Source organism: Bos grunniens, chromosome 24 (genome assembly GCF_055505025.1).
Source record: "Bos grunniens cultivar Pamir isolate PY7600 chromosome 24, Bosgru_T2T1.0, whole genome shotgun sequence".
NCBI lineage: Eukaryota > Metazoa > Chordata > Mammalia > Artiodactyla > Bovidae > Bos > Bos grunniens.
Window position 1 is genome coordinate 5,269,004 of NC_141188.1, and position 26,004 is coordinate 5,295,007.

The 26,004-nt window shown below is 39.8% G+C and overlaps 1 protein-coding gene across 3 annotated transcripts in view; it reads right to left on the reverse strand.

The window, feature by feature from the left end:
- The window catches only part of ZNF407 (zinc finger protein 407), a 387,393-nt gene that overhangs the window by 119,953 nt on the left and 241,436 nt on the right, over positions 1-26,004 (reverse strand). For all 3 annotated transcript variants that reach the window (XM_086372549.1, XM_086372550.1, XM_086372551.1), the window contains exon 8: positions 5,582-5,760. In XM_086372549.1, the coding sequence (XP_086228675.1) occupies positions 5,582-5,760 (179 nt within the window). The remainder of the gene's footprint in view (positions 1-5,581; positions 5,761-26,004) is intronic.

Here is a 26,004-nt window from a genome sequence, read left to right on the forward strand (position 1 = left end):
ATAGATTAAGCAAATGGCCTCAGAGGTGGCATATGAAATTTAATCTTCCTGAGTATAAAGTGATGCACTTGGATAGAATTAAGGAATCAGTTAAAAATAGTTTAAATGGTACTGAATTGCTTACCATTAAAAAGAAAAGGGATTTGGAATTTTGATAACAGTCAAGCTTTTACATTTTTATTCTTATAACTTGATAAGAGGAAAATGCAAGGGAATGCAGTTAAATAATACACATCACAAAGAATTAAAAGCTGACTGCCTTACTGAAGAATAAAAAATCCTAATTTGTGAAAAGGGTTTGATAGATTCATGGGCTATCATCTTACACAGGCAATAATCTAATATATAATGCAAATGACTATATATATATAAGAACTAAAAAAAAATATCAATACAAATATGATTAAAAAATATGACAGCAGAAAAACTAAGGAACCCAGTGGTGCTATGTGCTCAGTCGCTAACCGGCTGTGTGACCCCACAGACTGTGGTCCTCCAGGCTCCTCTGTCCATGAATTTTCCAGGCAAGAACACTAGAGTGGGTTGCCATTTCCTACTTCAGGGGATTTCCCAAACCCAGGGGCTGAATCCATGCTTCTTGGGTCTCTTGCATTGGCAGACAGATTCTTCACCAACTGTGCCACCTGGGCTAAGGAAATTAGGAAAAGTACCACGCAATCACTTAATACTTAATGTCCCCTGAAAAGAGATCACCATCTGACTCTTACCTTTGGAAAAGGCATAAACATTTACTAAATTTAAAGTTCAGGCTTCTCAGGGGAGAATATGGAACAACCAAGCCAAACTCCTAGTCTCCACTCAGTGCCTGACCCGGCCACAGCCGGGCCCCCAGGGGGCATCTGTGCGCGCGCGCACACACACACACACACACACACACACAGTGAGCACAGTTCCAATCTGAGGCGTCATGTGGAGGCTGTCTCTTGGAATTTGCGAGAAAAAGATCTTCTTCGTCAGTATGATCAGCGGAGCTCCGGCATACCTCCTCTGCCCTCTCCTTCACCTCCTCTTCTCTGTCTTCCCTCCTTTCGGGTTATTTTAAAGTATTCTAAGATATAACCACCCAAGTCTAACTGAAGGTCACCTGAACTGCACACATACAGTGTGTTTAATTCCTTCTCAAGGTGCAGTGAGTGAACACCAAGCTTATTCATGGATAAGAGAGATGGGAGAAATACAATAGCTAAAACCGTAAAGCTCAAATAAAGGTCATTTTTGAGATGAAGCACATTTCACTTAATAAAAAAACTGTAATGTAAAATGACAGAAAAATTCTGGCCACTCGCAATTTGACGTCAATGTTGGAGGATTAATGTGATTGTAAAAATCTCATCATAGTAGATCTACAATGGACCTAAATGAACCTCCTTAGAAATTTAGGGTTAAGGGAATCCTGTTTTTTAAAAAGTACACAACTCATAGAAGAGCTTGAAGAACTTTCTCCAGCTGAACACAACCTCATCCCAATGTTAGAAATAAGAAACAGAACCACACCACTGCTTCTCATCCCAAGGAAAACAGACTCTGGTTTCTAACACCACAGAATACTCTTTGTTGTTTTAATATTTAATGAAAAATGAAATCATACAGAATATGCTCCTTTTTGTTTGGCTAACTTCATCCAAAGATACGACTGTGAGATTTATTCATGCTGTGAATGTAATTCAATCATTCTCATTGCTGTAAAGTACTCCATTGGGTAAACTTGCAAACCTTTCTACACTCTACCTGGTGGACGTTTCAGTAGTTTGGGGTTTTGACTATGATGAGTACATTGATAAATATATTAAGTATAAATAATAAAGTAAAAGAATATTTCAAGTTAAAGATTAAAGTTGTGACAGCAGAAACAAAATGCAGCTACATGCTGTTTATAAGGAAGCTGGTATAGTTAATATGAAATACAGAATGATGGCAAGAAGTGTTACTACAGATAAAAAGGAACATTCACAGTGACAACAGTGATAGAGAACTACGTATTTTTTCTTTATCACAGGTGGGTATGTGTAGAAAACAAACTTAAAGTTCCAAGTGCCCAGTGATTTATCTTTAAAGTATGTAAAATCAAAATTAACAGAAAAACAGACACCCCACAATCATGGTGGGCAGCTTTTACCTCTCTTAACACAGTTGATTGGGTTAGCATTGAAAAAATCAGTAAGAAAGAGACAACCTGAGCAATACAGTTAACAAATGAGGTAAGTGATATACAAGAAACACAATACAGCACTGAACAACACAAAACTTCCTAGTATCTCAAACATTTACCAAAACCTACCAAATCCTAGGCATAAAGAAAGTATAAACAAATTTCAAAGGATTAAAATAATTCAGACTCTGTGCTGTGAGCACAGCAGATATAAGCTAGAAATCAGTTTTATTACTATTTCAATAGTTAACAAAAAGATAATTAGAAGATCCCTAAATGCCTTGGATTTCTAAACAATCCACTTTTATTCAAAAAATAAATAGCCACTTGTATCTTGTTAGTCAAAAAAGCTATAGCTGAAATTAAAGCTCACATACAGCCTTTAGTTCTTGGGAGTATGAAATGGTAAATTATATCAAAATCATTCTCCTAATTCCCCCCAAAAATTGACAAAAAAGACAATTAATCATCAACAGAAGCAAACAGAGAAGAAGAAAGCTGGGCAAACATGGATGCCAAACATTATCATGTCCAACAGTTTACACACTGTACCACCTCTGTTAGATCTTATAAGAATGTGCTGCAGGCATTGTCATCCCCAGCTTACAGACTGAGACCCATACAGTTACAACAGGGTTTCCCAAGTCATTCAACAGGGGAATGAGGGCTGAAGCTCAACCTATCCTGCCGAGGGCCACGCGCACAGACACACGGGACACTGCAAGGCAGCTGGACGCCGCCCCGGAGGCCCCGCCGGCGGACGCACAACTGCAGGAAACACTCTACAGAACTGTTTGTTAAAAACAAACAAACAAACAAAACCCAAGAGCTCATTTAACATACACACTTCCAAATAGCATCTCAACAAAAATTTAAAATACCCCAATGACATTATATACAATATTTTCTGTTGCCGGTGTTTGATGTTTTCCTTCTCACGGGGCCACGAGATGTTTGAGACACATGGGAGAGCCAAGGCAGATCGCAAGTGCATTTGTTTACTTGTTTTGAGTGGTTAAAAAGAACTGCTTCATATGCGTCACTGAACTTTGGATCACATAATTCTCAACAGATCAGTAGTCCTGACAGCAGAGAAGGCAGCTGCCAGTCGCCATCAGGTCAGGGCCATAAACCACTCTGAGGAGTCCAGGCCACCTCTGGACCTTCCCGGGAACCATCCATCATAGATTTACCCCAAGTGCTGCCTAATCCTTCACCAGACAGCCTGGGAGGAGAGGAGCCCCAGCTGCTTCAGTATCTCCCCTTCACATCGAGGAAGGCGCCTCCCACATACTCAGGAAGGGCTTACAGATGACTTAGAACTACAAGGTTAACAAGTCAGTCTAAAAACTCTGCCCTTTAAAAGTTTTCTCTGAACTGAGCTAAGTTTATCAAAGCAAATATATTACTGAAGAGGGATACTGCCCTGCACAGGGTGGAATAAACAACCCAAGGAATTCATTTGTAAAAATACTGAGGAACGTTATTATTAATTATGGAGAGAAAGGTTCTAACAGAGACACAGAAACACAAACAGAAACCTAGGATTCTATGCATAAGAGCATACACACATAAACAAACCAACTAGAATAAGTTTTCTAAGTAAATTTTTATACAAATGATATCTCAAAAGGAATACTGCATGACTAGGGCAGCAATGGCATGAGCAAAAGCAACGTGTTTCTTTGGTTTGCAATTAGCTTCCTCCCCCTTTCTTTGCTGTTTACTTCATCTAACAAGTTAGAGATACCTTATTTTAGGAAAATGACCTAGTTTCAATGCCTAATTGGTACAATGGAAGAAAGAGACAGAATACATCAATATTGCATCTTGAGAAGCAGGCGTTGGAAACTACCTTGAAAATGCTACACTGCTGACAACCCACCATCAATTCAGATGGTGTCACCTGGCCATTTCTTGAAGTCCCAGCTTTTAGGCAACGTTTTCTGACATCTGCATTGTCATGCATCCATAACAGTAAAGAACCCACAGGTACTGATGGCCAGAAGATATTTCAATTTGACTTTATCTGTTTTTGTGAACTAAAACTGATAATCTGTCTAGTTCAAAAGCTTTTCAGTAACAACCTCACCAAAAAGAAAAGAGTATTGACCCCGTTTTTCTTTTTCAAACACAGCCCTGGGTACAGCAGAGATGACTAAATAGGACACTTCACTGTGACTTAAAAGAGTCGATCATACGAGCATAGAGAAATCTGAAAGAACATATCAGTGGAAAACGAATAACAACGTTATATGCAATGTCAAATGTATCAGGACTGTTATTCTAACCCATGGAGCTCTCTCTCCTTCACGCAGACGTTCTGTGAGCACACGTCACTGACACATTTTGCAAGGGCAGCGCTGCCCTCGGTGGGATTCCCACGACTTTCAGGCACTAGTGTCACGGGCCAGCAGCAGCAGCAGCACCCACAATCCTTTGCACTGTGCCTGCTAAGAGCTTCATAGCCAATTATCTTTTTAAATTCTCACAGTGGCCCTTTACACAGATACCACCACGTCGATTTACGTCCGAGAAATAAACCTGCAGTGATGCGGTAAGCCTGCCTGTAACCCACCCAGCCAGGAAGGGGAGGAGAGTTTAAGTACAGCTCCAACAGCTCCAAAGTACCTGCTGGAAACATCCCCTGATCACCTCGCATTATTTAAATTCAGTCCTGTCTGGGCTCTGGTTAGGAACTTCCTCTAGACGTCCTGTAGGGGATGCGTCCTTAACAGGCCCCACCCTCGCCACCCGTCCCCTGGCTGCCCACACAGAACTCACACCCAGGCCCTCTGGTTCTCTGAATGCCAGGCTGGGCTGCAGGCATGCCTGTGCCTAACCTGCATTGGGGCTGTGTTGCTGCTCCTCCCGCAGCACCTGATGGCCACTCCAATGAGGCAGGGGCGATCTCAGCAGCCCCTGCCACCACCGCTGCCTGCACCCTGCGCGACAGTCCTTGCTGATGCCTGGGATGCAGGGCGCCCTGTTGCCCCTTCCAGGTTCTCCTGTTTTCCTCACTCACACGCTTCCCCTTCCAGTACTTACTGGAAAACCATGGGGCAAGGAACTGGGCATAACAATTCAAATCACAAACATTTGTTGAAAATGTTAAAAACCTTATCATCAGGCAAAATATGAAGCTCAGACACCCACAACAGTCCAACTGTGTTTGGAATATTTGCTCTTAACAACTGTGGGGAGATTATTTCACCATATTTGCTCCTGATGGAATAGAATGGAAAAGACCTGCTTTCACAGTCAAGGGGACAAGAGCAGTGTACTTTTTTATCAGTCTTGAAGCGGATACTGTCACACATGCTGCCATGTTTAGATAACTGCTAATGCACAAACAGCCTGACAGCCCCTGCGACGAGCGAAGTGTTTCACACAGCAGCTTTCGTTTCCTACCTGCGTGCAGGTAGGCCAGGTCCGGGTTCTCGATGTCTGGATGCTGTTCTTTCAGGTGGTTCCGGAACTCCACGGGGATGTTGGTGCCATAGTCACACTTGGGGCAGTTGTACATCTTGACGCCTTCGTGTTTGCCCGTGTGGAGGATGTGTTTGCGGATGTTTTCAGCGCAGTTTGACCTATGAAGTAAGAAAGCAGAGTAAGTGGAAGTAAGGTCACATCACTAACGTCGGACCACAAACCAGGATGTCAGCGACCCTCACACAGGCCTCGGGAGTGTCAGGTACTGTGCTAAATGGCTAATCCAGGAGGCGGGAACACTCGTCTCCTGGGTGCTAATCTCCAGGCTGCTCTTTTATCTGAGCGATTCATTTCTATGCAGAACCGGAAACACAAAGCCCCAAGTTCTACGATTTTAATACAAATTATTCAGGTACCACTTGAGGGCAGTGAAGGAGTTTCCTTAATCCCAAGAACACACCTTTCACCATGAGGAGCCGTGCAAAGGGAAGGCCTGCCACTCCCGCTGAACTGGAGCACCAAGGAAACAAAGGCGCCTGGGCTTCTAGTTCTGTCACGAGAGCAGCTCCTAAGTCAAGCTCTCAAACCATCTGAAGACAGAAACGTAGCTGCAAGCAGCCCCTCACCTCACATCTGGGCAACGTGCTAAGTGCCAGTCAGGTTTCTGCACGGGTGCAGGTTTCCAAGAGGGATGGGCTGAATAAAGAGTGGAGGACCCGAGTCCTTTACATGAAATTGTCGCTGACAGTGGGCTCCTCTCCCACTGCTTTCCTGTGGATGCAGAAGTGCCAGGCCTGAGATGACCAGAACCTCTGGCACAGGCGGCGGCTGCTGAGGCAGAGTGTTTGTTCCGTCTGCTCCTGTCCCTCCCAGCATGGGTCAGCGACTGAGCCCAGACCCGTCCACACACACACCGCTGCCTCCCCTCTGTCTCTGTTGTTGTTAGAACATCTCCAGAAAGTGCCCGACACAGATTCAAGCAGGTTGTGTGTGTGTGTGTGTGTGTGTGTGTGTGTGTGTGTGTGTGTGCCCGACACAGATTCAAGCAGGTGTGTGTGTGTGTGTGTGCCCGACACAGATTCAAGCAGGTGTGTGTGTGTGTGTGTGTGCCCGACACAGATTCAAGCAGGTGTGTGTGTGTGTGTGTGCCCGACACAGATTCAAGCAGGTGTGTGTGTGTGATGGCTTCAGCTTTCCGACAGAGCGAAATGAAATTCCAAAGAAAGCACTGCGTTTATCAGTCTTTCCTGCCAGTACTGCTGAAGGACAAAATCCTGTAGGCTGATTTGAAGAAAATAAACTTAGGACACTGTAGGGAGTTAGCAAACACATCTTACAACACACAGATGACGGAAGGCTGCACACGGAGGCCGTCTGTGGCTCGCACGGCCCCGCACTGCTAAACGGAATCATGCGTGTGTGTAACACATAACTGCACCCGGGGACGCACCTGGGGGAGCTGGGGAAGAATGCATATGTAGTTACCATCCCCAACTTTACAGGAGCTCTGCACCAAGATGGTAACACAGAAGGCCATCTGAAGGCAGGTGAAAGAAACGCTCACCCTGTGATGATGGAAAGGAAGAGGGCCAGGTGTGGATTCCCCAGCTGGGGGGTGAGCCGCGCCGAATCCCTGCCTGAGTCTGCAGATCACCTCCCATGTGCTTTCCATGGCAGCACAGACAGTCCTAAATTCGCAATGTTTGCTGACATTGGGGAGTGAGCACAAGTCTGCTACTGTACTTAATTAGGACTGCTGATTCTCTGGTGCCACCTACATTCTCCCTTTATGGAGAAGCAAGGCATTAAGAGCCATCAAGGACAATCGCTGGTCAGGGAAGGAAAATTACCAAAATACACACATTTCAGGGTACAGTGCCCACTTAAATGGGGGACAGTATAAGCAATGATACTTAATCTTTGATGAAGGAAGGAAGAGATGACTTTGAAAGGAGAGTATTTTGTTTTTGAGACATGTGTATCTTGGATACAAATAAACCAGTATCTCTTAGAACATCAACCGCATGTGGAATCTAGCAATCAGGGGACTATTAATGAAGCAAGTAAAAGTGGAGAGGGAGGGTTAAAAAGGAGAGAAGCTTCTTTCATCTAAAAATATATAATAAAACAAAGGAGATGTGGTGTGGGACTTGGTGTTTTAGGTTAAGGATCATTTTATACATATATTTTATACCTATTTACTTTTACTTGTGATATACATACTATTCGTATACTTGATTTTATGTAAATAATAAATATGTGTGTGTATATAATCTATATTATACACACATCTAAGAAACATTAAATATATGCAAATGAGAAGAAAATACAGTCAATGTCTATCTGCAATTGAAAAAGGTATATTTCATGGATAATGGCATATTTGTGTGCTATCATCTGTTCTGATGTCATACAACACAAATTTTTTTTAAAATATTGAGATAAAAAGGAACAACTCTGAAATCAAACTATTACAGTCCAAGCCTAAAAAGCAGAAGCTCTAACATATTGTATTAACATCATTTACAGCAGCTACAGAGTCCAGCAGACTGCAGTCCCACACTGGAGACTACCCTGAGACAGACAGCTGACTGTGTAGCAATGGTGCAACATTCAGTTGACAATCAGTAGGCTAGATAACGTCAGCCAAGCAGTTCTGAATGATACTCAGCCCCCCAAATGAGGTTTTTTCCCCAAATACTAAGAGAACTTCCAACTAGTAATAAGAATGGTAAATTGAAGAGGGACTAATGAAGAACAGGTCAGGCAGGGGAAGTAAGGATGGTCTGAAACATTATATCAAACAAGGTCCAACCTTGGTTTGCCAGGAAATAATAGCAGTGACGTGAAGAGGGCATTCAATTATTAGGAATCAGCGACTGAATGTATTTTTAGTTTGACACTGATTCTTAAGGTAAAGAGTATATTTTTGCCTCATGTTCCTAGACTGCAAGATTTAATATTACTAAGATGGCAATACTCCTCAAATTGATGTATAGATTCAGTACAATCCTATCAAAATCTCAGCTGGATTTCTTACCAAAGTTGAAATACTGATCCTAAAGTTCATATGGAAATGCACAGAACCTAAAAGACTTGATACAATTTCACAAAGAACTATGTTGGAGGACTCATGCTTTCTGATTACAAAACTTTCTATGAAGCAGTAGTAATCAGAACAGTGAGGTGCAAGAGAAAGAACAGATGGAGCAGTGCTCAGCAGGAGGTGTGTGTGTGGGGGGCATGGTTCCATGGGAGGTGAGATGGCTCAGTGCGATGCTGTAGGCTCCTCATGGGGAACAGGTGCTCAGGCCGGACTTACTGGGCCCACGAGTGCAAGCACTGAGTTTATGAGGAAGGCAGTGTAAAGTCTGAGGACATTTCAAATGAATTTTGAAATACAATATGTTGAAAGTGTCGAGGCAGCTCTCTCTCTATATATATAAGTATGGCCTTGGCTGGGCAATTAGTAAAAGGACCAGAGATGGGAGCTGATTGATTTTTGGGGCTTCTTAAAATATGTGATAAGGGAAATATCTTATTCAGTTCAGAGGCATTGCATTTTAAAATAATAAATCAATAAAATAACAAATGACAAAGTCTTCCAGAATACCACAAAATTATGTTACTGCTACACACTTGCTGCTTATTAACACAAAATAATAAGTTAAGTTTATGTTATTTAACTTAATGAGAAGGAAGCTTAGAAAACAATTCTACTAAATATTTTTTTCTCTTTTGTTTCTGATACTATCTTTAGGATTTTCTATGTACAGATTCATGTCATCTGCAAATAGTGAGAGCTTTACTTCTTTTGCAATCTGGATTCATTTCTTTTTCTTCTCTGACTGCTGTAGCTAGGACTTCCAGAACTATGTTGAATAACAGTGGTGAAAGTGGACACCCTTGTTTTGTTCCTGATCTTAGGGGGAACACTTTCAGTTTTTCACCATTGAGAATAATGTTTGCTGTAGGCTTCTTATTATATATGGCCTTTACTATGTTGAGGTAGGTTTGTTCTATGCCCATGTTTTGAAGATTTTTAATCATAAATGGGTGCTGAATTTTGTCAAAGGCTTTTTCTGCATTTATTGAGATTATCATATGGTTTTTTCCTTTCAACTTACTAAAATGGTGTGCCACATTGATTGATTTGTGTATATTGAAGAGTCCTTGCATCCCTGAAACACAGCCAACTTGATCATGGTGTATGAGCTTTTTGCTGTGTTGCTGAATTCTGTTTGCTAAAATTCTGTTGAGGATTTTTCCATCTACATCCATCAGTGATACTGGCCTGTAGTTTTCTTTTTTCTGTGTTGTCTTTGTCTGGTTTGGTATCAGGGTGACAGCGGCCTTGTAGAATGAGTTCGGAAGTGTTCCTCTGAAATTTTTTGAAAGAGTTGTAGAAGGATAGGATTTAGCTCTTCTCTAAATGTTTGACAGAATTCTCCTGTGAAGTCATCTGGTCCTGGGCTTTTGTTGTTTGGGAGAATTTAGATCACAGCTTCAATTTCAGTGCTTGTAATTGGGTTGTTCATAATTTCTATTTCTTCCTGTTCAGTCTTGGAAGTTCTTAAGAATCTGTCCATTTCTTCCAGGTTATCCATTTTATTGCCATATAATTGTTCATAATAGTCGCTTATATTCCTTTGTATTTCTGCATTGTCTGTTGTAACCTCTCCTTTTTCATTTCTAATTTTGTTGATTTGATTCTTCTGTTTTTCTTGATGGGTCTGGCTAAAGGTTTGTCAATTTTGTTCATCTTCAAGAACCAGTTTTTAGTTGTATTAATCTTTACTATTGTTTCTTTCATTTCTTTTTTCATTTATTTCTGCTCAGATCTTTATGATTTCTTCCCTTCTACTAATTTTGGGGGCTTTTTGTTCTTCTTTTTCCAGTTGTTTTAGTGTAAAGTTAGGTTGTCTATTTGATGTTTCTCTTGTTTCTTGAGGTAGGATTGTACTGCTATAAACTTCCCTCTTAGAACTGCTTTAGCTGCATCCCAGAGGTATTGAGTTGTCGTGTCTTCATTGTCATTTGTTTTTAGAAATTTTTTGATTTCCCTTTTGATTTCCTCAGTAACCTGCTGGTTATTTAGAAACGTATTGTTTGATCTCCATGTGTTTGTGTTTCTTAGAGTTTTTTTTTCTTGTAATTGATGTCTAGTCTCATAGTGTTGTGGTCAGAGAAGATGCTTGATATAATTTCAATTTTTTTTAATTTACTGAGTTTTGATTTGTGACCCAAGATGTGTCTATCCTAGAGAATGTTCCACGTGCACTTGAGAAAAAGGTGTATTCTTCTGCATTTGGAAGCAAGGTCCTGAAGATAACAATGAGATCCATCTCATCTAATGTATCATTTAAGACTTGTGTTTCCTTATTAATTTTCTGTTTTGATGATCTGTCCATTGGTGTGAGTGGGGTGTTAAAGTCTCCTACTATTATTGTGTTACTGTCAATTTCTCCTTTTATGTCTCTTATTGTTTGTCTTATGTATTGAGGTGCTCCTATGTTAGGGGCATAGATATTCACAATTGTTATGTCTTCCTCTTGGATTGATCCCTTGATCATTATGTAGTGTCCTTCTTTATCTCTTGTAATCTTCTTTATTTTAAGGTCTATTTTGTCTGATACGAACATCGCTACTCCAGCTTTCTTTTGCTTCCATTTGCATGCAATATATTTTCCCATCCTCTCACTTTCAGTCTATATGTGTGTTTAAATCTGAAGTGGGTTTCTTGTAAACAGCATATATATGGGTCTTGTTTTTGTAACCATTCAGCCAGTCTGTGTCTTTAGATTGGAACATTTAATCCATTTACATTTCAAGTAATTATTGATATATATCTTCTTATTGCCATTTTTTTAATTGTTTGGGGTTGATTTTGTAGGTCTTTTTTTCTCTTGTATTTCTTGACTATAATAAGTCCCTTTAACATTTGCTGGAAAGCTGGTTTGGTGGTACTGAATTCTCTTAACTTTTGCTTGTCTGAAAAGCTTTTGATTTCTCCATCAATTTTGAATGAGATCCTAGCCAGGTACAGTAATCTTGGTTGTAGATTTTTTCCCTTTCAGTACTTAAATATATCCTGCCATTCCCTTCTGGCCTGCAGAGTTTCTGCTGAAAAATCAGCTGTTAAATGTATGGGGTTTCCCTTGCATGTTACTTGTTGCTTTTCCCTCACTTCTTTTAATATTCTTTGTGTTTAGTCTTTGTTAGTTTGATTAGTATGTGTCTTGGTGTGTTTTTCCTTGGGTTTATCCTGTATGGGACTCTTTGTGCCTCTTGGAATTAATTGACCATTTTCTTTTCCACATTGGGGAAATTTTCAACTAGTCTCTTCAAAAATTTTCTCATACCCTTTCTTTTTCTCTTCTTCTTCTGGGACCCCCATAATTGGAATGTTGGTGCGATTGATATTGCCCCAGAGGTCTTTGAGACTATCCTCATATCCTCAGTTCTTTTCATTCTTTTTACTTGATTCTGTTCTTCAGAAGTTATTTCCACCATTTTATCTTCCAGCTCACTAATTCATTCTTCTTCTTCAGATATTTTGCTGTTGATTCCTTCTAGAGTATTTTTAATTTCAGTAATTGTGCTGTTTGTATGTTTTTTCTTTAATTCTTCTAGGTCTTTGTTAATTGATTCTTGCATTTTCTCCATTTTGTTTTTAAGGGTTTTGATCATCTTTACTATCATTATTCTGAATTCTTTTTCAGGTAGTTTGCCTATTTCCTCTTCATTTATTTGGACATCTGTGTTTCTAGTTTGTTCCTACATTTGTGTAGCGTATCTCTGCCTTTTCATTATTATTATTTTTTTAACTTATTGTGTTTGAGGTCTCATTTTCCCAGGCTTCAGGGTTGAATTCTTTCTTCCTTTTGATTTCTGCCCTCCAGTGGTTTGTGTAAGCTTTGGATAGGGTGAGATTTGTGCTGAGTTTTTTTGTTTGTTTGTTCATTTTTCCTCTGATGGGCAAGGCTGAGTGAGGTGGTAATCCTGTCTGCTGATGACTGGGTTTGTATTTTTGTTTTGTTTGTTGTTTAGAGGCATCCTGCACAGGGTGCTACTGGTAGTTGGGTGATGCCAGGTCTTGTATTCAAGTGGTTTCCTTTATGTGAGTTCTTACTATTTGATACTCCTTAGGGTTAGTTCTCTGGTAATCTAGGGTCTTAGAGTCAGTAATCCCACTCCAAAGGCTCAGGGCTTGATCTTTCAGGAGAAGTTCTGCAGTTAATAGTCACTCAGGAAACTTCTTTAATAAAAGGGATCAAGTCATTCAGCAGGGGAAACTGATGCTGAAAGCTGACACCTGTCCACATGTTGTCATCAGCAGAATCTGGTTTAGAGGTCCCAACTCCTGAGCAGGAAACTTCCCATCCAAGAGAGCAGAGGAGAGCATGGTTCATCCCAGAAGAGCTCCTATTTTTTCTCTTTTGATACATGTGATTTCAGTTATTAAAAAATTACTGTACCACTGAGGTTGTTGAACAAACCTACCTTCACATATTTCAAACATCAAACAGTCTAATAATGAGAGACAGAGACAGTGAAGTCTCTTCCTACCACAGCCTGGATCACCACCCTCTTACCTTGGACCACGGACATAGAATCACTAACTGCCCATCAATCTTTTGGGAGAACTAACAATTTTTTTTCAATGCATAAACACACTATATCTGTTTCTCTCCCCTCTTCTTGTATGTAAATCTGTTGGCATAACACGTGTTGGCATCTTACTTTTTCCACCTAACAGCAGGGCATGGGGACCTCTCCACATGACTACATAAGAGCACAGCATCCTTCCTGACATCTCCCTCCCCCCACCACCCTACCACTCCCTCCCTAGGCTTCGCCTCCTTTCCTTCGTTAATAGCTCCACAGAATTTCCTAGTAAGGACAGAGAATACTGCATTTAACTGATCCTTTACTGATGAGCATCTAGGTCATTTCTGATCATTCACTAATGTAAACAAGTTTGTGATGAATAGTCTAGTGTAAACAAGCTTGTGATGAATTCTCTTGTGAAACTTTCCCTTTCTCAGGATGCCAAGAGAATGTCACAATGCCAAGTGGAATTGCTTCAAATGTCAATGGGCATATGCTTTTGTAGTATTGATCAATGCTGCCAAATGGCCCTCCAGAGGAGGTGTAGCAATTCACACTTCCACCAACAATGTTTTAGAGAGCCTGTTTCTACACAGTCGTGCCAATGTAGTGTGTTGTGTTACCAAACTTCCAAGTTTTTGCCAATGTGGTGGGTGAAAAATGACAGCTAGAGGCGGGGTTCAATTTCTAACTTTTAACAGTTTTAATCTGCATTCCTCTTGTAATGAATAAAGTTGCTTCAAATATTGAAATTCCATGTGTATTCTGCTTCCTCTGTACCATTTTTCCTTATTTTTATGAGTTGTTTTCCTAAGGGTTGTTAGTCATTCTCTTATATATAAGGGAGGTAAACTCATTTGTCTATGACAGAAGTAGCAAATATCTCTTCCTTACTTTCAGTTAGACTTTGTTTATAGTATCTTCGGTAAAGCAGAAATGTTTTATTTTGTTCATCTTTTGTCCTGTGGCCTCCTTACTTAGAGGTCATAAAGGGATTGTCCCAAATTGGCTCTAGTACTTGAATAGTTGCATTGTTCTACTAAGTATTAGAGTCCTTTCAAAATTCCCCTAGAGCATGGTGTAAGTTGTGGCTCCACACTGCTCGCCAGATCTCTCACTGACTTGAAGTGCTATCTCCATGAATATCTGATTTATTTGAAGCTAAGTCTGGATTTTCTGTCCCAGTCTGCTGGTCTGTCTTGCACGTGCTCATCCATTGACATGACCCAGGCTGCACAGGACTCATGTCTGATAGAGTCCATCCACCTGTGTTGCTCTTTCTCCTCCCAGGTCACCACTTCTCCCCCAAGCCATCAGGTGAGCTGGCATGGTGGATATGGAGAGTTAACTGTGGAAGCAGAGAGACCTGAGCTGATAATAAAGTAATATCACTAAGACACAATCAGGTAATTTCTGTGTATTTAACTAAGGTGTACTGGTAACATTATCTTAATATAGAAATGCAGAGAGAGCAGGTACAGATGTCACACACTAATGTAAACATGGATCCCAAAATTCCTTCCCCAAGAGAAGCCATGTGTCTGCCTTACCACTCCCAAACTTCTATGTGTGAAATTCACCACTATCTTGGTCTCCTGTTAACAACTTGGCAAGTTATGTACATAACCTGACATTTAAAAATTCTGAAAGTTCTGCTTAAAGAAATACAGAATTTTTTTTTAAATACTTTGCCTCCCACACTTTCAGACCATGGGGTATTTTGTTGTTTTATGCTAATAATATACATGTCTCATAAGGTCATCATGAATTAAGGTAAATGACATTAAACAAGTTTAGAAAATACAGGAGGTGCTCAATTCACTGTTTATCACCACAACTAGTCTTTCTGTTGAAAGCAATAGAGTTCAACTCTCTGGATCATCATTAGCAATTTACTTACTATTATGAAAGGCAATTTCAATTTATTTAAAAAATAAACCCTGCAGTTATATAGGGTTGTATGCCTATATGTTTAGAAATGCACTTCCTCTTCCCTCTGTAGTTAAGTTTCTTTTGGAACAAGTGTATTATAAATGCATAATTATCTAAAGTTCAGTTGAAGGAGGTTTCCACTGTATCATTAAAACAGTAATCCACAATGAATAAAGAATAATCCCATGAAAGGCTTTATGTAAACAAAATTTAAGAAGTTTCTACATTTTTTAAACCAGCAGTATGTAACTCATAAATTCACCAGGTCTAAGAAACACTGTGGACTCTCTGAGGAAGAAGAAAACAACGCTGTGAGTCCCTGCAGGCGGAGGGCAAGCCCAAGGCAGCTGCTCAGGCTTCCTGCATGATTGACCTAACATGGCCCAAGACACACAGCCCTGTGCCATGTAGGTCCCACTGAAGGACCCAGGAGGAAAGAGCCTGAGAATTTTAGATTACTAAACAGTTGTGCTGGTTAGATTGCTAGAGATACAAGAATAAAAAATTATATCCCTATGGCCAAAATGGGGTATTTTATCAATGATTTTCAGCAAACAGGTGAATGTCACTGGGAGTGTTGAACCTGATACATCACCAGGACAGAGAATACAAAGACCCATGTATACGAGGGATAAAGATGTCATTTCAGATCAATGAGGAAATGGTGGGTCACACAACTAATGGTGTTCAGTCAACTACCTATCACATGAGGAAAGATAACTTACAGATTCTCGTGGTCTTACACCATGCAAAAACAAATGTTATTTTCATTTTAAGGTTAACACAAGGACACTAAATTATTAAAGTGCTAGAAGAAAATATGAGAAAATATTTTTATACTCTTGATTGGAAAAAGCTTTGCTGGATAAAATTCAAACACAAATGCCATAAACTGAACAACAACAACAGCCTTTAAGAATCAGAACTACCCCAACATTCCACTTAGTCCAGCATGATGCCTATAGGGCTGCAGTGAAAAGACTTTGGTGGTCAATGTTTCATACATTTCAGTTACACAAATTACATATTTTTTTAAACAGCAGTAACTCTGTGAGTGTTCAGTATGCTACTCATTATGCATCTGAAGAGGGTGGTAAAACAGAGAATGTTTCTCAAACTAACTTGATGACAAAAACGTTTTCCAAGGCTGAGCCAATGACATCTGCTGCTTGAAGGCCATGACTGGTGAAAACTGGCCCTGAGGTCAGCCATACTTGTTGCTTCTTCTCCTCTCACTTGTCATCTGTGGTTCCAGTGACACTGGTGGAAATCCTGCTCATTGTTACCTTGCTACTCTTTTTATATTGGACCTTTGAAATAAATAGAGCCCTCCCCCACTCTATTTCTACAAACTTATGTCCTTTCAGGGGGATTCCCTGATGGCTCAAGCAGTAAAGAATCCACCTGCCAATGAGGGAGACACGGGTTTGATCTCTGGATGAAGAAGACCCCCTGAAGAAGGTAATGACAACCCACTCCAGTATTCTTGCCTGAGAAATCCCATGGACAGAGGAGCCTGGCACCCTACAGTCCACGGAGTCACAAAGAGTTGGACATGACTGAACACTGGATGGATGAATGGATGGGTGGATGTCCTTAGAGAATGAGTATTATTCTCCTCTTTTCTGTTAACTAGCCAAGCTTAGCAAATGAAATGCTTGGAAACCAGGAAAGGCATGTAAATGAGAAGCCTTCAACAGAAAAGGATCTTTAACAAAGAATAGGAATACAGCCTGACTTCCTGCTAAGTCCAATCAGTCACTGGAATCATACTTGGAGGAGCAACAGAGGAGGCAGAGACACTGAGCAGGTGGAGAGGCTGAAGGGGGAGAGAGGCTGAGGGGCGCACAGACACTCGGCAGGCTGGAACCACAGGAAGGACTGCCCTTACAGAACTTTTGCCTGAAATAGTCACACACAAACAATATTACTTTATAATTCAAGATATAAATATCAGTATACGTAGTAGTTTACTGTAGCTTTTCTAGTTGAAAGCTTTTCAAACTTAAGGTGATAGAATGGAAATTTTTACAGAACCAAAAATACATTTCACAATCTTTCTGAGAGCCTAGGCCAGAATGTGATTTTACCTGGGACAATTTTATAATGTCAAAGAGACCAAAAAAAAAGAAAAAAATACAAAGGCTGGATGTACAATACCCACAGCTTCTGCATGCATGCCTGAGAGCACAGCTCATCCAGGAGGTTTGCAGACCTGACCACGTAACTCACGACATGCCCATAAATTGGTCCATTAGGGGCAGGGGTGGGGCTGCCATAAAATTTTAAATTTCTTAAGTGGCTGAAAGGAGACTACATCTCTCACACCTGCTACACCAAGGAGCTGGTCAGTAAGCTACCCATCATAAAGTCAGACAGAGGAGGTGCGACAAACAGTTATTTTCTGGCCAGAGGGACTAGTGAGCTTCCCTGTCTTTGCAAAGCTCTTGAAAGGCTCTTCCCAGACTCTCTTTTCCTTACGAAACTCTCTGAGTTAAGTGTATATTTACAGAAGATTTAAAACACAGATTTTATTCACGTAGTTCAATTGAGTCCTACTGAGCAGCATTTCAACCTTCCATAATCCTAGAGCTTCATGATCACTTTGAAGAAAAACTTAAAAGAATCACTGATGACTAGGGGGCAACTGAGTTTATTTAATAACCTATGTCCATTTTTACAAAACTGCTCCACGTAATGCATTTAAAAATCATAACCGGTTCATTTCAGTCACCGCACACAATGCCTCCCTTTGTCCCTTGTAAGTCTCTCAAATGTCTTATTTTAAAGGAATATATAGCGCTCCCGGAAGACATTTCCGCATTCCTATTCCCTTCGGCTCCTGCGAGCCCTTGTTCTGTGTGATAAGGCAATCTCCTCCGGGATCGGCGCCGTGTAGTTTCGCACCACGAGTGACAAGGACTCGACTTGAATAACTGCTGTGCGCAGGTTGTAATTATGTCAGCTGGAGTGTTGAACAAGGGGACTGATTAATGGGAGCCCGGGCCCAGGCGCAGTCCCTATCAAAACCTCCGCGCAGGCCAGCAGTGGGGACGGGTTAAAGCAGAAAGACAAAACATGCTGCATCGTCCATGATAGATGAATTGCTCCAACAGTCTTCAGGCAGATGTTCCGGGACAGTATAATATACAATTACTCTGCCTTATCACTTTCCCAGGGACAATAAAGCTTCCTCCTTCTATAGCTCATGTGAGTGAAGGCAAAATTCGTTTCACTTTTACAGCACTGACTCACTTATCATGGTGCCTTGATTGTGCTTTTACAGCTAAAGCAAACATATATTCCACTTTTAAACCAAAAAAAAAAAAAAGCTGTAAGAATAAAGCTGGAGCCTTGTTTTGAATCTCTTTTACATCAGAACACACCATGCTTTGGAAGGCTGTTGTGTTAAAATGGATGCAGGGCAGGTAGAATATGTCTGTGTGGGTACATAGTTGAAAACAAAGCGCCCATGACAAGAAGTAAGATTTGGATTGTGTGACCTTTACATTCATAGCGTTGCTTACACAGCTCATACGAAATCAGTAATTGGGAGGAGCACGTAACTTTGTGTGTGTGTGTGTCTGTATATATGCTGATGTTATCCATATATTTCCCAGGCACACAGCTCCTTGAATCTGAGGGTGCACTTCCAATGACACACTTACTCACTGCCACTCTTCTGTCATGTCTTTGAGAACCTTCTTAAGAAAGCTGTGCTAGCTGATAGGACGGAAGCTGCCCCAACTGTTTTAATAAAACATTGTAGCCAATGCTAAAATGAACCTACCTCAGGGGCACTATGCTGATCATTTCTATTACCTTTATGTACTCACAGAAGTGGTGCCAAAAATTTATGGCAAGATGTCCAGAACTATCTCAATTTGCAAAGGGAAAAGCACTTTTCATTTTTAAAGGTGAAAGACCAGCTAAAACCAAATTCTGAGATGCAGCCATAATCCTCCTGTGGAACTCGAATTTATAATAAAACAAAGCAGCAAAAATTCCTATAGAATCAAAGGAAACCCAAACAGAATGTGAGTGAATGCAAAAGAAAAGCATACATCAACCTGTGGAGCAATATAGATGACTTATTTCCACTTTTTAGTGGTTTAGTACAACTGACACCAACACTCAGCAGTTATAATATACCCTAAGTCATGAAAACAAATCACGCACCCTATCTCACCCTGCGGAGTGATATATTTGCTTCTCTTTCCATGCCATACACACACTAACTCCACTGCCGCATGGTCCTTATTATTACGTTTCTCTTGGTAGGACCATTCCAGTCGAGTTATATGTTTCTAGAAATATGGCAATTTGAAGAAGGCAGGGATCAATCTAAAATGGGGTGAAACAGAAGTTTTAGTACAAATGGACATAAAGAATATAATTAAAGCTGTGATTGATAAGAGTTATACCATATTTGTGATTACTAATAAAGTCAAACAAATGAAGGTAAAACAAACAGAAAGGGTTGTAAATACACACGGGAGTCATCACAGTAAATGCCTGTGAGTTTCCACAGACTTCTGATGTCACTAGAAGGGCCTGTCATATGTGCCAGTCTTAGAGAAGTCCTAAACCATGAGCAAAATTGTTTAGAATAAGTCACAGAAAAGAAGACACACTTTAAAAGATGACATTTAAATGACTGTTGGTTAAATGATCACCCTCAATTGTGCCAAGCAAAATTTTGAATTACATCTAATAGTCAGAGCAGTGCAATCTTTTGTGGAAGTAAATTCTCCAAAGAAAGCAAATAAAATCCCAGGACTGGGTGTATATGTAGGGGAGAGCAGAGCAATCCCATGACACAATTTCTGTGTTGTTTGATTCAAAACTCTAACCACAACAAATTTAAATTTAGCATTATGCAGTGTCCCCAAATGTGGGAGCATTGTCATGGCAGTTGGGCATAGAGGTTCAGAGGTGTGAAGCTGGAGTTCTCCAGTTCAAGAGAGGCACGGCTGATGCTTCAAAATTATTACCAGGCCCCCCGACCTGTCACAAAATCCTCAGCTGACGTGTGCCATCTGAGTCGTCAGGTATAGTTTAGGCATTGTTCATGGTCGCTGTTTCAGCTGGCTCCTTCACCGTGGCATGTAAGTATTTAAGTAAGATTTTAAAAGCAACCTTAAGCAAGCAAATGAAAACAAACACTCAAATACAACATGACTGCGCTCTCTGCTCTGGCTTCTCCCCACAGCCTCACGTCTGACCACGCGTGTTCTTTCTGCTCCTACCCCCGTGCTGGATCTGGGCTCCTGCAGAAAACCTCTGGGAGCTGAGGCTGGTGTCCTGTCCCAGGCGCTCCTTCCTGCTGCCAGGGTCCCTTGCACTGCTGGAAGGCTACCGCTCCGCCTCCCCAACACCTGCTCTTCGCCCCTCTGTTTCACCACGTTTTCCAAGGGAGATGCCACTCGCATCAGTGCTTCCAGGTGCACACGCATCAGCGCTGACCTACACATTTCCTGGCTTGCTTCCATGTGGGCATCCACGGGCATTTCAAAGTCATTTCAAAGCCAATCCACACTCACCATCACTTTGCCAAAGGGGTCTCTGTCCTCCAGGGGTGAGGACCCAGTGAGCAACCGCCACTCAACGAGCAGCCCTGGCTGTGGCATCGAAAGGATGGTGCATCTTTCTGTCACTCGGCCCCCAAAGTGGGCCTGAGTGGGTGCTGAGATCAGCCTCTCTCTACGCCCATTATGGCTACCATGTTGGTTTAGGGTTAGTCGCTTATTATTTCTGCCTGCACCTTCGCAATTGTCTTTCAGATGCTCTCTCAACTTCTGCTGTGTCCCTCTCTGGCTCCTCATTTGTACCGCATCAGTGACTATTGCAAAGCAAAATATGAATATGTCAGTTTCCTCCTTAATACTCTCCACTATCTACACACTCACTGCCTGTGGGGTAAGAAGCAAAATACCCGGCATGGACTCAGCCCCCAGGACGTCCTGCCCTCGTCCCCACACAATCCCATGGGTTCTACAATCCAGGCTTGCTGATGGGAGAAGATGATCTAAAACCAAGCAAAAAATATCATTTAGGAGTCGGAAGTGGGGCAGAACTCTACTTTTTATTAAAGTAAAGCTATTTGAGGTTTTTAGAACAAAACAAATTTCTCAGATTTAAGTGCCAACCAATTTCTACTTCAAATAATTAAATCTAAGAGATCAACTGATTTACTCAAGCACAAGCAAGCACTAAAAACTCATCACATTTTTCCTCTATGGAAAACTCTAATCTGTTTTATGACATTTCATGTATTTCTTAAAAGCTGTAACTCAAGATGAAAAAAACAAAACATAAACAAGAAAGAAAGGACTGAGTATATTTACCCAACGTGCTTCTCACAAGTAGGAAAAAGTCAACAGAAGATTTGTGCCACGTTCTCTTAATTAACAAAAGAAAGATGTGTGAGAGAGAAAAGATGTCATCTTGTTTTTACAGACATTCTTAACCTAAAGCCAAAACGTGCACTGGCACTACCAAGCGGCCGCGTCTTATTCCACTCAAGGGCTCTGATGTCTACAAGGCATGCTGATAGGGACGCTTGCTCATATACACGCTGCATCCCCACTGCCTGCTCGTTCTCAGGTTTTCTTTCTCTTCTTCCCCTTCTTTCTTTCAGAATGTTTTTTTTTAACAGTCCCTAGAGGGGCAATATTTCAGAATACATTGAAACAAAGGATCCAAATCCAAAATGAAATAACTAATATCTTGGCATTCTCACTGAACTCATGACAGGTGGTAAAACTGCTATACACCTCAAAGGTATCCTGTTCTATTATTTTCTCTCGACTCCACAACTGAGTTTGTGAAATTCAACCACACAACCAGAAGGGTGTGTCTAATGTTCTTCCAACTGTTGTTCTAGATAATCCTGGTGATTACAGAGTTTTCCTAACAAGCTTATGTTGTATGATCCTCTACTGCCGGGAGATATAGATAGTTACACTGTGAAGTGTTTTGTTGTGTGATAATAGCTCTAGTGTCTGAGGAATAACTTATTATGCAAGAGATTATTGCCCCAAAAAATATTTTCTATTTTTTTCATCTCTAAGGTCTTTCTTTCTACCACAATATATACAGATATATCTAACTACCACCCAAGGGACTGTCCATAGTAATTCCTTGTAGAAAGACCATCCCCAAAGATAGCGCTGGTCCTTCTATAATGACTGGATGTGGGATTCAGAGCCAGCAGGTTAAATAAACATGTTTATCTAGATTCTACTTTAAGAGATAGCAAAGGGAATGTATGGTCACTTTGTGTTCAAAACGGCTCTTCTAATTAATCTGTGATCTCAATGCCTATTTCAGCTACATCAACAAACAAAACAACTTAAAACTTGTGTGATAAAACAAATTACCTGAGACTTTTCTCCCTTTTAAACGCATATGAACCAATTTGTAATTTTTAATACTATGGAATCTACTTGTTTTTAGGTCTACAGATTTTTTTTACACTTAAATGAGTTTTGTCAGATGAAAATTAATTTACCAACAGTAACTAAAGGCCTGACATAAATACTGTGCTATATCAGCACATAGGCCTAAACAAAAATTCTTAAAAGTCTGTATAGTTGGGTGTCTTAGGGCAGACAAGAAAACTTAAATATGTTACAGATAAAAATAACATTAGATATATACATTACAGAAAATACAAAACCAAATTAAACTAGAACAGTTAAAACTATTGAGAATTTTTTTTTTTTTAATTCACTAATGAAACAGAAAATTAGGAGATATTTGTTAGGACAGAATTTAACTTCTACTGAAACAGAAATGCTAGGAATAAAAAAAATACATTTACATACAGTCTGACTTTTATAATTAGGACAGAAAAACCTGAAAATACAATTATACTCCTTGTTAGGGAACCCCTCAAAAGATGCCATGGAAACTTACCAGAAACATCTACTTCACAAGAAAGAACAGTACACCTCCAGAAAGTACCACCTTGACACCTGCTAGGAGAATCTTCCTAACCAACATTTACGCTGCCAACAACCACATTCGGTTCCACAAGCCAGCCAGGAACTGACATCTACCTGTGACTCACTGAGCTGTGTGAAGGTAGCGAGCAGGAAGGGCCTTCCGCCAGGATGGGCACTGCGCACACAGTACAGGAGACGCATCTAGCTTCCAGAAGACACTGACCACGAACCGAGGAGCGCCTTGGAATCATTATCCCAAAAGAAGTCTGCAAAGTGACGGACTTTGAGGCTTTCAGCCGAGGACATCTGTTTCCTCATTCCAGTAATCAGAGGAGCAGTACTCTTATTTTAGGATAGAATAGATCGAACCCAGGTCTCCCACATTGCAGGCGATTCTTTACCAGCTAAGCCACCAGGGAAGCCCAGTAAATATAAAGAGAAAACAGACATAATACAAATGAAATAGTACTGACTGGTATGTTTTATTTGTTTGTTTTTGGTGAGAATATTTAAGTTCTACTCTCTTCACTAATTCCAAGTATTCAAAATACTTTATCACTGATGCATTAGCTCTTCAGACCTGATTCATGTGATAACTGAAAGTTTATGCCCTTTTACCCACGTCTCCCTACTTTGCTCACTACTTTTCTGCTATTTTTTTGACTTTTTCTTTTTTTTTTTAAGATTCCACACATTAAGTGATATCATGCAATACTAGTCTTTCTTGTCTGGTTTATTCCACTGACAAAAATAGTTTTCAATTTGAATTTTGTTCTGATATAACTAGGCTTTTGACATCGGTCAAATTGCTTCAACTATAAATTATATCTATTATGAATACCAGATATTTTCATTCAATTATTTTTATGTAATATCATTATTCTTTAAGAACTTCAATGTCACCCAAAAGAAACAAATGCTACCTCTGATTCTTCAGGAAAAGAAACAAGTGCTATTCATTTTGGTACGTATAATTCCCCTTCTCTCTTGGTATAAATGCTGTTCTGCTACAAAGATAAAAACCTATTTTTTCTCCTTGGTATTATTATTCGGGGCAAACCCAAGTTTGACCCATCTACTGCTTCTCCTGCTGCTGCCTATGAACCTGCACAGGAAGCCAAAGGAGAACTGGAACCCTTGGGGAGTCCCCACAGGGAGGTGGTGATCCCTGCAGAGTAATCTTCCAGCCAGGATGCTACGAAGGGCAGAACACAACAATGATCCATCGTGCATGAGGCCTTAGCGCCTTCATACTTAGTGAAACATAATACACGTGAAATGTTAAAAGGTTTTTTTTTGACAAAAATTTTCTAGAACACACATACATATTTCAAATGGTTGTGACAGACACTAAATTCTACCCAGTCCAGTCACATGTGTAAAAACAGCAAATTTTATCATAAGAAACATTAAACAAAGTATTTAGAAGAGTAATAAAAGAGATGTTAGGGGATATCACAGAAAGCACATTTCTTGTTGAGACTCCACTACTTGGGTCAAAGGTTACATCAAACATTCTTAGCCTGCTCTCATCCAAAAGAAATGAAAACTTTTCTTGAGATCAAAACCTAATGTATTAATGATGCTATGGAAGTACATCAGCCAAGGGTAAGTAAGCCATCAAGTAAGGAAACGAATCAAAGTGTATGTCCAAGTTTAGCAAAGAAAGAGGGGTAAATTGTTAATATGGGGCAGGAATTATAAATTTTATTCCTCAGCTCTATGATATGTCATATTTCTAACTGAAATTATAATTTCAAATAATAATAAAAATAATGAATAAAATACAAAAGTAGAACAGTAAAAAGCTTTTTACAGTGTGTAACACTGCAAGTATTAAGGCATACAGTTGAGAAAAAATCTGTCTTAGGAAACAATGAACGTGTTCCAAGATCAATAACAGAGACGTAGTAAGTAAATGATCAAACTGGTGGAGTCTGGCCTCAACTTGGTTTTCTTTAATTTACTAAATGACATTCAAAGTATAATATAAGATTATCCTTCATATTTTTAGTACCGCAGATAATATTTTGTGTTACATTTTATGACTTATCAGTGGTTTATGCATTTATGGTTAATATGTATTTACTGTATTTTCTCCATAAATCTTAAAAAATGGAAGCCAATGAGAAGGTGAGTTTCATGTAAAATAAAAGCCCAATTATGGCCAACACAGTGCAAGTCATCTAATCTCATGTGAAGCCAGCATCATCAGTGAAACAGAGTGTAGCTCAATATTAATAAACTCCATGGGGAAATAAGGATTTACATTATTAGAAAGGGTACTTAGTACAACATATTAGAATTTTTCTATTTCTCTCATTAATATAGAAGTGACAGTTAATATATAACAAAAAACAAAAATATAGAAAAATGTTAGGTTGTTTCCAAGTTAATGTATAAAAAAAATCTAAAGAATTTCCTGTATAAATAATATGGTAGAACAATGCTATGAGTCTAAATTTACCCTTCAAAATTTTAATGAATACTAATTAATGGTTCAAAAGTTTTGAAGCAATGATGGAATATACTGATCTGTAATGGATTAGAATTTTGGATATTTCAGACAGTAAAAGCTGAAGAAAAGGGTACATGTTTATATCTAAACAGAATGAGATGTCATTGCCTAAATTAATAATGCAAACTTGAAAAATAGCCCCAGGTTCAAAAGACCAATTATAAAATTCTTTTGTAAACAAATCTATATTCAAATTTTTCATGAATAATTATAACTACTAGTATTTCTCCACTAATGTTCAATTTATAAAATGAAAAAATATATTTTCTAATGAAATTTAAATAATACTTTCATTTCTAATGATGGCAACTTACCTGCAAATAAGCACTAATAATGACAATGATAGAAATACTCTATAGGAATAACTTTTATCTATTTATACTAAGCAGAAA